This window comes from Procambarus clarkii, chromosome 60 (assembly GCF_040958095.1).
Source record: "Procambarus clarkii isolate CNS0578487 chromosome 60, FALCON_Pclarkii_2.0, whole genome shotgun sequence".
Lineage (NCBI taxonomy): Eukaryota > Metazoa > Arthropoda > Malacostraca > Decapoda > Cambaridae > Procambarus > Procambarus clarkii.
Window position 1 is genome coordinate 8,329,607 of NC_091209.1, and position 12,530 is coordinate 8,342,136.

At 39.0% G+C, this 12,530-nt stretch overlaps 1 protein-coding gene across 8 annotated transcripts in view; it reads right to left on the reverse strand.

The window, feature by feature from the left end:
- The window catches only part of Eb1 (microtubule-associated protein RP/EB family member 1), a 93,615-nt gene that overhangs the window by 69,572 nt on the left and 11,513 nt on the right, over nt 1–12,530 (reverse strand). For 6 of the 8 annotated variants that reach the window (XM_069307439.1, XM_069307433.1, XM_069307437.1 and 3 more), the window contains exons 3-6: nt 12,351–12,457; nt 11,833–11,892; nt 8,768–8,924; nt 4,154–4,266 (exon numbers count right to left, since the gene is read on the reverse strand). In XM_069307439.1, coding sequence (XP_069163540.1) covers nt 4,154–4,266; nt 8,768–8,924; nt 11,833–11,892; nt 12,351–12,457 — 437 coding nt within the window. The remainder of the gene's footprint in view (nt 1–4,153; nt 4,267–8,767; nt 8,925–11,832; nt 11,893–12,350; nt 12,458–12,530) is intronic. The other 2 variants (XM_069307436.1, XM_069307435.1) reach the window with 1 other exon arrangement.

A 12,530-nucleotide genomic window follows, 5' to 3' on the forward strand; every position in this document is an offset into this window, starting at 1 on the left:
AAGGACTCGAACTCGACCTTGCTCCCAAGCCCTGTATGGTTGCTCTCGTATTTTCTATTCTGCTAATTCCGACAGCTTCATGAAGCGTCTGCCACATGTACATTGGCGACGTACGCATTGCAGTCGTGAAAGCAAAAAAGAAAACCCCCACACTCGCCAACATTCCTACTCCCACTATACTGTCTGTGCTGCCTTTACACTATATACATACATTATATGTATCTACATGTTTTGTTCACCATAACTATACAACTAAGGTGGTATGGTGAGTTCAGACAATAACAGGTCACCACACAGAGTCAGCTGAAGCTTCTCTCTCCCTCCCTCCCTCACTCGTTCAAGGCCAGACGCACTAACATTCCTCCTCCAACCATACTGTTTGTGGTGTTATTACACTATATACGCACATTATATACAAGTATCTACACGTTTTATTCACCATAGCTGTACAACTAAGCTGGTATGGTGTCTAAACAACATAGTGACCACAACAAAATTGCATGACAAGAGACAGCAGCCAGCAGATGCTATCTCCGTCATCAGAATGGCTCCTCCCAACATATCCCTTTTGCTGTTATTTCACTATATACACACACACGTTACATATAAGTACCCACATTTGTGTTCACCATAGTGAACCACTAAGTTGGAATGGTGAGTGCAGACAAAAACAGGCTGACACATACAGTCAGCAGATGCTACCTCCCTCAGCATTACTCATCCCATCATACTATGCACAGCACTAATAATCAAAACAATCCTGCTATTATCAGAATCCTGGTCTTTTTTATCACAGCCAGGGGTCTTCTGTAATACTATCATCGCTCAATAATACCAGTTACACATTTCTTTTGACAATTTTGGGCGATGCTGTGGTCACAAGCTGAACAGCAGTGCTGTTAGCTCATGCTGCGTGCACCAGCCTTGGTGGCTCACTCAGTACCGAGGCTCTCATACCCACGAATGTGGCCCACAATTTAAAAAAAATGGTGTCTGTTTACAAGAGCCCTGAGGAAGCTAATGTAAACCCCGTGTAGCCGCGGGACTTTTAAATCTTGCATGGTACTCCAACACATCAATAGCTGGGGTGCGCAAGTCCACGACAGTTACTTACCATAGCTATTAATGTGTTGCACATGTTTAAGGGTTAACACACCACATGCAAGCAGGATTCAAAGATATAGACCTCACTCACATGCATTGATATATAAATTGTGTCATCTTCGTGGTGGTGCTGCAAATTCCTTTATGATGGAAAACAATCAAAAGGGAAACCCACATTGCTCGCATTCCTTAAGATTTCAACACAGTATAAAGTTTGTTTTAACTTGAATTTGTTTGATATGCCTTACACTTCTTCCTTTACACAATACAGCTGGAAAGCTAAGCAAACTCTACAGCATATATCAGCACACTGAATATTTACTACCAATAACTTTCATAAAATGAAATGCCAAAATAAACTAATATTTAATACTTTGAAATACACAATGTTCAAAAATAAAAATTGTAAAGTTCATACCAGTTTACCCAGAAAGCATCAGCAAGTGCAGTTTACCTTGAGCATGCTTGATGTTTAAATTATAATCATGTTAAATTAATCCCTGCCTCAACAACTTAATTTTGTTCCCTCATGTTAACACTTTGTGCGGATCAGGACTCCGCCCGGAGTCCTGATCCGCCTACCCGCTTCCGCGATGTGGACATAAAATGATGTCCTGAAAAAAATATTTGTATAAAATTCAATTTTAATCCGATTTACTTTGGGTTTGTTTCAAACTGCGCGCCATGAGGCTCTCTTTCTCACCACTAGGCTGCATGGTACAATAAGTTCATGAAAGGTGTGGACCACTTCGATCAAATGGTATTACCATTTTACCAGGAAAACTCACAAGTGGACCTAAAAGATAACGTTTTATTTCTTGCAAATGATTTTGCATAATGCCTTTGTTTTGTACAAATACAACACAACTGATCAAAAAAAGCTAACGTTTTCTAAGAGAAGTTCTGGATCAGCCGGGCTGTGGTGGGTACGTGGCCCTGCGGGCCGCTCCAAGCAACAGCCTGGTGGACCAAACTCTCACAAGTCGAGCCTGGCCTCGGGCCGGGCTTGGGGAGTAGAAGAACTCCCAGAACCCCATCAACCAGGTATCAACCAGGTAACCAGGTATTGATACAGTTCCACGAGGTGGCAAATTGGGCCCTATTGTGCTGGGACCCGGAAGATTGGCCTCAAACAGCAACAGTATCTCAACACTTGCGGCACGCTCCAGACATAAATGATGACACAGGTCCTGCCTATGCTGACGCCATGCAAACTCCTGGACCATCTTGTGTGAGGCGGCCTTTGTTCACTTCAACACCAAGCTGAAGCAGCAACCGAATCAGAACCTGAGATGTCTGGCACACTGCCATTTGACGAGACGGTTTTGTCAGATGACTCTGACTCAAATGTTGAACCTCCAGCGATTCAGTTGATTCTGAAAATCGCATGAACTACAAACTGAAACGAGTATTTTGATACCAGAATGAACACTATCACATAAACTGCCATAAGTAGACTAGAACCTTCATAGATTTTTTTTTGGGTGTAGCGTGTGTCTGCATGAGTGTCCCAAACGGGTTGCAGGTGGGTGACTTTAGCCGTTTATACTGGTAATGCTTCCCCCATATCATGTATTATATGCATATGTCTGTTTAGGGAATTTTATTCCGATCAATGTGCAGCCAAAAATAACTGTGTGCAACAAGTATAAACTTGACAAACATAACAAAAGTAAAAACATTTCGTGTGTGTTTGACGCTCACTGATATGTTCGAGCGTTGTTTTATATTTGGCGCTATTCTATCTTACGCTTTGTTGATCTTTTTTTACCTACGGGCTCATAGAACATTCTATTGCGAACACATTGACACAAAAATGAATGACGTACATAGAATAATAATGTCAGGACAGTGAAATAAGTATAAACTTTCAAAGCGCCGTATCGCACATGTGTCGTCCCGTCACCGATACCGGGTAACAATTTCACCACTTCGCACACTCTTGCGGGTGGGCCGCGATCATTATTCTACGTTTATATTCATATCACCGTGTTGGGAATTTCATTGCGAGTCCATTGATACCAAAATTAACGCTGTAGGACAAGTGTGGAGGTGATAACAATCCCAAGAGTAAAAACATTTTGTTGCTGTTGGGCGCTCACGGCGAGTCATCTTCGTAGTTATTTATTTGGTGCTGGTATCCCTATACGTTTCGTGACTTCTTTTTACTGATGTTCTTCTATAGAATTTTATTGCGAACACGGTACCAAAATGAAATACGTAGCTCGAGAACTAAGGTCAGGAGAGTAAAAAGAGTATACACATTTTTGTTTTTAAGCTTAAGCGACAAAAACGCCGCACGCACATACCGCTTTGTTTTTTACCTTCGCCGGGCGCGCGAAAATGTTAAGAGCCAATTTGTTAATGGAATACACCAGAATGGGAATAGCTGTTGCTGTTGAAGATTCAGCTACTCGGAACAAAAGCTCCAAGTAGCACGGGTTATGGTGAGCCTGTAGTGGACTTATGGGTATAGCGTATTTTCTAAATAAACATTATTATTTTTAAAGGGCATGTGTATGAAAGCTGCCCCCTCTCAGACGAGCCATTTTTTGTGTACGTAAAATTACTTTACATCGGATGAACAACAACTTGCATGCCCTCTTGTGATACCTATATCACTACCAACTACATGCTTGACAAGCTTTTTAAAACTTGTTGTAGGCAAAATATGATTGTTCAAAAAATACAGTGTTCCCAGTTTTTAAAGCTTTGTTGTGCATAAATCATATAACATTGTTCAAAAACTCAATGATAGTCAGATTCTTAATTAATATTCTGGATTGAAACTTACCCAGAGGTATTGCAGATGTCATTAATTGGAAATATTCTATAGTCATCCAAATGGCAACCAAATTATCAAAATGATACATCTATTCAAAGCATTTTAGGGTTCAAAATTCTGTCACGTAGCACTTGCTACAATGGCCAAAAGACAAAAATAATAGCATACAGTAAAGGACAGAATTATATGCTATCCACTCACTTTGATGGGAAAACCAAATAATCAAAAGCAAGTCCTAATTTACTTGCATGAAATTGAACATACCTGACCAGAGAGCTCCTCCACTTGTGCATTATTGGTGGACGGTGATCGATTACTAACAGCTGGTCTGGATGCGATGCGGGTAATAGTCTGGCGAGCACCACCTGCAACAAAATCTACTACAATTAGAGATGCAGCCCAAAAGATCACCTCTCCAAATGACTTTCCTTAACTCTAGTTAATGCTGTTAAAAAGACTGTTTTACATCTTGAGACCACATACCATACCAAACAATATTTTGCTTACAGCAACAATGATCACCCCATGGAAATGTGGCTTGAAATACAACATTAGAGTTCTCACTAGGTGCACAGACAAAATGTTTCCATATCAAGTGATATTAGCACAAACCTTGTGATCTTCATAACAAGCCACTGAAGCTGATAAATAGAGCCATAAAGAATCAAGTGGAACTCCAAACAGTAATACCCAAACAATGGCAATACGACACACCTATTTCTAATTTCTATTAATTTTTTTAGTTATGCTGTGCCATGCTATTTTGTATATTGAAACACTATGGACAAGAGATAAAGAGTACTGTATACCTGTAGATACTTTAAACATACTGCCATCTGCAGACCAAGAGTCACAATAACATGGCTGAAGATATGATTACCAAACCACACATAAGATGGAGAAATGACGACGTGTCTCCATCTTCTGATGTGTAGTTTGGTCATCATACCGCCATCTGTAAATAAGTCAATGTTTTCTTGATAACTGTAAGAGCCTTAAAAGCAAAAAAAATGGAAAGTGAAAACCCAGACCAAGAAAATATTATAAATCAATGTACAGTAGTGAAAAAATAGGCAGAATTGATTTTGTTTGTATATATTGGTAACTAAAAACGAAGTGCTTAGTTGTCTTTATAGGTCTTGTATGTAGGCAAAGATAAATTGTTACGGTTTGAAGTCATTTGATAAGTTTTTTAATAGTTATGTTAATGCACCTTGAAACAAAATAAGGCAGTAACATTTTGAACCTGTTCTATCCTGCACTGGTTGTTGCATGTCATAATTACAACTGTATTGTAGGATATAGTAAAAGTAATGACTATATGCAATTACCTAAATTGAGGTATAAAATGGGAGCTAATCTTATGGTGTCCCATCCTTTCTATAAGCTCTTTGTCAAATAACATCAACACTATTTGCAAAAGAGAACGTTTGTCAATTTTTGGGAATTTTTTTTTCTTAGCTTGTATCAACAGCCTCTTATTCTCAAAGCTGCAGCATTAAAAAACTAACAGCAAAATACCTCCCATTATATGTACAGAGCTAACTCTGGCCACAACACTGCTATTATTATTATTATCATCATCATCATCATCAAAGTCTTGGTCATTAAATACCAAAAATGAACCATTTCTCACACATTTGTTTTCTAAAGAATCATTGAGGCCCCATTTCATGATGCTTAAACGCACCAAACTGCAGCTGGGTGTTGTGGATGTCTGCCTCATGCTGTGATCATCATAGCCATCACTGGGTTCACATATATCTGAACCTTGTATAGTACATAGTTTTTACCAAAGTTAAGAACATCTATGACACTATAATCAGTTATTTATTTCATCAATATTAAGTGATGATGTGCACATGAGCTGCATGGCAGTGCTGTGACCTGCTATGCTATACCCCTCTCACCCAGGAGGGGTTATCTTGAGGTTATCTTGAAATGATTTCAGGGCTTAGCGTCCCAGTCCTCGACCAGGCCACTTTTTGTTACACACCCCCCAGGAAGCAGCCCGTAGCAGCTGTCAACTACCAGGTACCTATTTACTACTAGGTGAACAGGGAGCATCAGGGTGAAATAAACTCTGCCCATTTGTTTATGCCTCCACCAGGGATCAAACCCGGAACCCTAGGACTACAAATCCCGAGCGTTGTCCACTCAGCTGTCAGGCCCCTGTTGCCCATGAGGTGCCCATGATTCCCCCCCATCCCTTCCCCAAAGATTTTTTTTTTTTTACCGGTGGTCTGAGGAAGCTGATGTAAGCTCCATGTTCCCACGAGAGGTTTAAATCTTCGTGTGGTACTTTAAAATTTCCCCAACAGTATTGTGCAGATTATGGACACTGTAATTAGCGAGATCATTTCCGGCTGTGTTGCAAAGTGGAAGAATTAAGAATTAAGTTTACAAGTTATACCACAAACACTTGCCATGCTAAGTATGAAAAGAAGGTTTTTTACAGTATGTTTTTGGTTAATAGCAGAGAGAATTAATTTTGGATGCAAAATCATATTTAACCATTAAACTGCGCATGGCGTATATATACGCCCTGAGTAACATGTCTCACGGTGCGCATGGCGTATATATACGCCACAGGGTGCCAGGCCCGATTCAAATGGCCGCGGTTACACGGGGGTTCACAGTAGCTTCCTCAGGGCTCTTGTCAACAGATGCCATTTAAAAAAAAAATCGTGGGCAATATTCTCAGGTGTGAGAGGCACAGAACTGTTGGAGCAACCAAGGCCGGCGCACGCAGCATGAGCGAACAGCATTGCTGTTCAGCTTGTGACCACAGCATCGTCGAAAAATGTCAAAATAAATATATAATTGTTATTATTTAGCGATGACAATATTACAGATGACCCCTGACTGTGATATAAATAACCAGGATTGTGATAATAGCAGGATTGTTGTAATAATTAGCGCTGTGGGAGGAGTGATGCTGAGAGATGGAGGGAGACAGTATCGTTTACCTGACTGTGTGGCTAGCTGTTATTGTTTGCATTCACCATACCAGGTCAGTGGTTCTCTATGGTGAGCACAAATGTAGATACTTATATATAATGTGTGTATTAGTGTAATAACAGCAAAAGGATTATGCTGGGAGGAGCCATGTGGGTGACGGAGGTGACGTCGTCTGCACGATATGTCTAGCTGTTTAGAGGGTGGCCACTGTGCTCTTTGGGCGCACTACAAGCTTAGGTGTACAGTTACGGTGCATAAAACATGTAGATACTTGTATATAATATGTGTATATAGGGTAATAACACTGCAAACAGTATTGTTGGGGGGAGAAAGTTTAGTGCGTGTGACCTTGAATGAGTGAGGGAGCCGCCAGCCGCCATCTGTGTATAGCGACGACTCTTAGTGCCTGAACTAACTATATCAGCTTAGCTGTACAGTTGTGGTGAACAAAATATATACATACTTATATATAATGTCTGTATATAGTGTAATAACACCACAAATGGTATTGTTGGGAAAGAAAGTTTAGTGCGTGTGTTGAGGGAGTGGCAGCGAGTGGCTGGCTGGTGTGTGGTGGTAACTCTTCATTGCTTTTCGACTCTCAATACCAACTTAGTGGTTCGTTATGGTGACCAAAACATGCAGATACTTATATATAACCTGTGTATAGAGTGTAATAGCAGCAAAACTATTTGTTTATTGTTTTATAAACATAATAATTGAATCACTAATATGCACATCATACTTTTGAGTATAGCGATTATTCACCACTTGTATTATATAAATATATTACAATACACACTATTGAATAATATTACTGCAAAAAACTAAGAAAAAATCAATCGGAGACATTGAAACAATTAGGTAATAATATCTTTGTGGCAACTCCCATCTATCAGTGCGGGTGACGCTGACCGGGTCTGACGACCGCTCTGTCAACGCCCACTTTTTGCCAGACTTCCTCGGTCAATTGTGTCCAAAATATGTCACCTATGATTTTTTTTTATTTTTCCCGTGCTCAGGGGACACAAATTAACATGTTTAGAAGACGAAAAAAAAATTTTGAATTTTTTTTTTCTTGCGCACAGGGGTGTATATGTCCCCAGGACCCCTGAGCAGTGTAAGGGTTAAGGACCAAGAATGTGTGAATGTCATTTGTGACAATCCAAGAATGTGACCAAGAATGACATTTGTACAAATGAATGAGATGAGTCAGAAGGGGATTGCAAATAGTTATGAAGAACAAGATAGCAATGGATGCACTAAGGAATCATTGTTCAAGACCAAATGTATGTGGTTTTAACACATTATGTGATAACCCCGCCCCCCACAAAATTTAAAACAATGGAGATATACAATTTGTTTACCTAGCTATATCTGTGTTGAGTGAGATCTAGTTTTACACCCCCACATCACAGCTTATGTCCCAGGTGCATTCATACCTCCTGACATTCCAGAACTCTGTCATGCCCAGTACATGCTTGTGAAGGGTGATTGTTTCTACTAATTCTGGCTTAAGTCACTCACATTCACAGCTTCAAGAGTACTGAGTACGGACCGAGTATTGGAATATCAGGAGTTATATATGAGGTGGGACTGAAGAACTAGGTCTTGCTTCAGTGACAATTAAATAAGCACATTACATATCTATAAAAAAAAAATTGTGGATAATATTAAAAATTATTGTTATTGAAAGATGGACCATAAATCAGGATTAGAGTAATCATTTCTTTATACTACAGAAAAGCGCGGAAACTCAAGGGCAAGACATAGTATGCATTACAATGAAGTAGCCATATGGAACAAGAGAATGTTCAGTTGGGGAAGAAGGTGCACAATTGTGAGCAGCTCAGGGCAGGAGATACACACACTAGGTAGAAGTTTAATGTATGATTACAAGATAATGCTGCCACCAACCTCCTGTAGATGGACGTCCAAGAGGCCTAAAAGCATTAGTTGGAGCATTTGTTTTCCTGGGTGGACCGCCTTTGCCAAACATTGGTTCCCCTTGTCTTGCTCCCAGAGCATCATATTCTTGCCCTCCATAATTGGCATCAAAGAACTTCTTAAACCACTGTTAATAAACAAAAAAATCAAGAATTGCACAAATATGTAAACTGAAGTGAATTAACAAATTACACATTCAGCAGTTTTGCTACTAGCACACGCAGATGTTACTTCAATTTGATATTAAGTAAAGCATTACATAATTACATAACTGAACACACAAGTCAAACAAGTTCTGTATTTTCTGCCATATCTTAAAAAGGATATTCTGGAAAACCCAGCATAAAATAGGATGAAATGCTTCTTTCTGATGGGTTTGTAAGCCATTTCGGATAGCTCCACCAAATCCACCAATTCGCAGCAAGCTCGTGTGAGTCCTTATTAATCTACCGGAGACCAGAGGCCAAAACCTTTCCTGCCCATCCCTCAGAGGCACAGAGCAGAGGATGCAAGATTACTCTAGCCTCTGTAACAATGTGCTATTCAAAAATGTTAACCCATGAAATAGAAGCCACCATGTAGAAGAGAAGAGGCCCACCTATGGATGGCCAAACAGCCTGCAAAACCTGAGGAAGAAGGCTTCATTGGTCTACTGTGCCATAAAAAATGTAAGAACATTTTAACAAAATGTCTCCTGTTTGTAAGAACAGCCAACATGCCCCAAAAGGTAACAGCTTTTAAAAGTGCTGATACCTCATGATACCTGCTTGATGGGGTTCTGGGAGTTCTACTCCCCAAGCCCGGCCTGAGGCTAGGCTTGACTTGTGAGAGCTTTGTCCAAAAGGCTGTTGCTTGGAGCGGCCTGCAGGCCCACATATCCACCACAGCCCGGTTGGTTCAGCACTTCTTGAAGAAAACTATCTAGTTTTTAGTTTTCTCTTGAAGATGTCCACTGTTGTTCTGGCAATATTTCTTATACTTGCTGGGGAGGATGTTGAACAACTGTGGACCTCTGATGTTTATACAGTGTTCTCCGATTGTGCATATGGCACCCATGCTCTTCACTGGTTTTATTTTGCATTTTCTTCCATATCATTCACTCCAGTAAGTTGTTATTTTACTGTGTAGATTTGGGACCTGTCCTTCCAGTATTTTCCACGTGTATATTATTTGATATCTCTCTCGTCTCCTTTCTAGCGAGTACATTTGGAGGGCTTTGAGATGGTCCCAATAATTTAGATGCTTTATCGCATCTATGTATGCTGTATATGTTCTCTGAACTCCCTCTATTTCAGCAATCTCTCCTGCTCTGAAGGGGGGAGTGAGTACTGAGTAGTACTCAAGATGGGACAGTACAAGTGATTTGAATAGTAAAACCATTGTGATGGAATCCCTGGATTTGAAAGTTCTCGTAATCCATCCTATCATTTTTCGGGCTGATGCAATATTTGCTTGGTTATGCTCCTTAAACCTTAGGTAGGTAGATTCATTATTTCTAAATCTTTGACATGCTGCTTTCCTTACTATGGGCAAATCTGATTGTGTTTTGTACCCTGTACCCCTCATTTTACCGTACCCGAGTACAGTACTTGGAATTTATCACTTAAAATGTTATTTTCTTCTGCCCAGTCGGAAACTTTATTAATATCTGCTTTTAGACATTCTTTTCAATCCAAACCCAGCTACTACACTATGTTCTAAAGAATCAAAAGTGCCTACTGGGAGCCCAGAACAGATTCTGGGCCCCCCTCAATAGAGGCATAGGGAGTTGGGATACAATATCACCTAATTTCTAATGTTTTTATTATTTAATATTACTAACCTACTTTTTAATTTCAATAATGCTTCTCCACCCATGAAAGTAGGGAACTGTAATGATGAAGTATTAATGTCTCAAACCTATCCCCATTTTTTTTCACAAAATTTTGTTTTCATTTTAACATTCCATGTTTTACCATTTGTGTGTGTTTGTACAGTAATTTACGCATCTCCAGCAAACAGCAAGGGCCTCTTGCATTTTCAGGGCACAATGATAAAAACCTAACAAAAAATTTGAATTCAAGGTGTTTTGGAAGCAGAATAATAATAATAATCACACAAATTTTAATTTAGTTTATGATAAAAAAACAAAGCCAGGCATTCCCAATTGCTCTCATCTTCATGACAAGACTATAGAAAACAAAGTGCTGACAACAAATACAAAGATGAGAGCAGACACTTAGTAGAGGAAGTTTCACTCACTAGCAAGTACTTTATCTTACAAAATAAGATACACAGGCTTATCAAGGGATAATGGAGTGGGATTTCCTGTAGAATTTAAACATTACTATGTCACCACCTTTCATTTTTAATGTGTTTAAGACAGGAAAGGAATCTCATCTCTTTCCAAAACAAACTATATAGTAGATTTAACTTTATTAAGTCTGTTTCTAAATTATGCAGGTCACAACACCGTGGTGCGGCGATTAATATATCGGCATAGCAGAGCCATTCCAAAGTATTAAGACACTACTTTGGTGAATGGCCTCAAAGCGATCTCATTGATAAATAATGAAGTAGGCACAAATTTTCTTGACGGTACAAACATAGCATAGGCACAAAACATCTACAACAATCAGTATCAAAGAGAAACAAACATTGACAAGTTCACCACAACATGAATGTACACTATACCCTACAATTATTGTGAAAGTATGCTCGGGTGAAAACCTCACAATCTTGATGCAAAGATTTATTTCATTTTTATACTGTATTTAAACAGCTATTTAACCTAATTCATCTCTCTCCATGCAATAGCAAGGTTATTCATACATTCAACCCTTATATTCATAATAAAATGGTCTTCACTCATTAACACAAGATTATTCCCTATAATGTCAGACAAGATCACAGAGGAATAAATAAGAATACATCATACTATATGCTTAAAAGAGAGAACGTCACATACAATATTTCTCCAATATAAATCATTAAGCAGTAAATTTTAAGTCATGCAATAATAACAATAAAGCACAACTAAATATAGATTCTCATACCTGAAGAAATTCAAAGTTGTCTTGGAATTTTCCCTTAATCAGTTTATCTACAGGTACAATCTGAAAAGGAGTAAAAGCATTCCAGGAATTAACACACATAAGAAAATAAATCCTGTTGCATATTAACATCAAGTCCTCAAAGATCATCATCAAATACTTGCACAACTCTTCTGTGGCCACAACAAAGACCACTAGACCTATACCTTGAGGATGAACAATTTCAGTCTATCTTATTGTTTGGTTAAGTGAGGGTCTTCACAAGCCATACTCAACTGGCCTCAAGATCACTGTAGCATACATTTTATGGAGAATAATGTCGACTTGATAAGTGTTCAAGACCGACCGAAACGTCGTCATGTCTCTCTTCATGCATGGGTTGTGCAATTTACTAGTAAAAAAAGCCTGGCAGTTTACTACATGATGCTTAAACATCTCCGGTCTCTGGGATTTGTAACACATATTCAAACAACTTTAGATTTAGAGTTACCTTTATAAACAAAAATTTAAAAAGTACCTGCCTTATCTACTTGGAGTTTTTTGAAGGCATACTGCAAAATCTTGAAATTATTGATGTATTCATGCTCCAAATTTGTATTGAATTTTACTTTCTTTAGAACAATGGATCCTGTAAATGTAAGAATAAGCTGTTTAATAATGCAACATCAATTAGTAAATGAACTCACAAAATGACTGCAAAT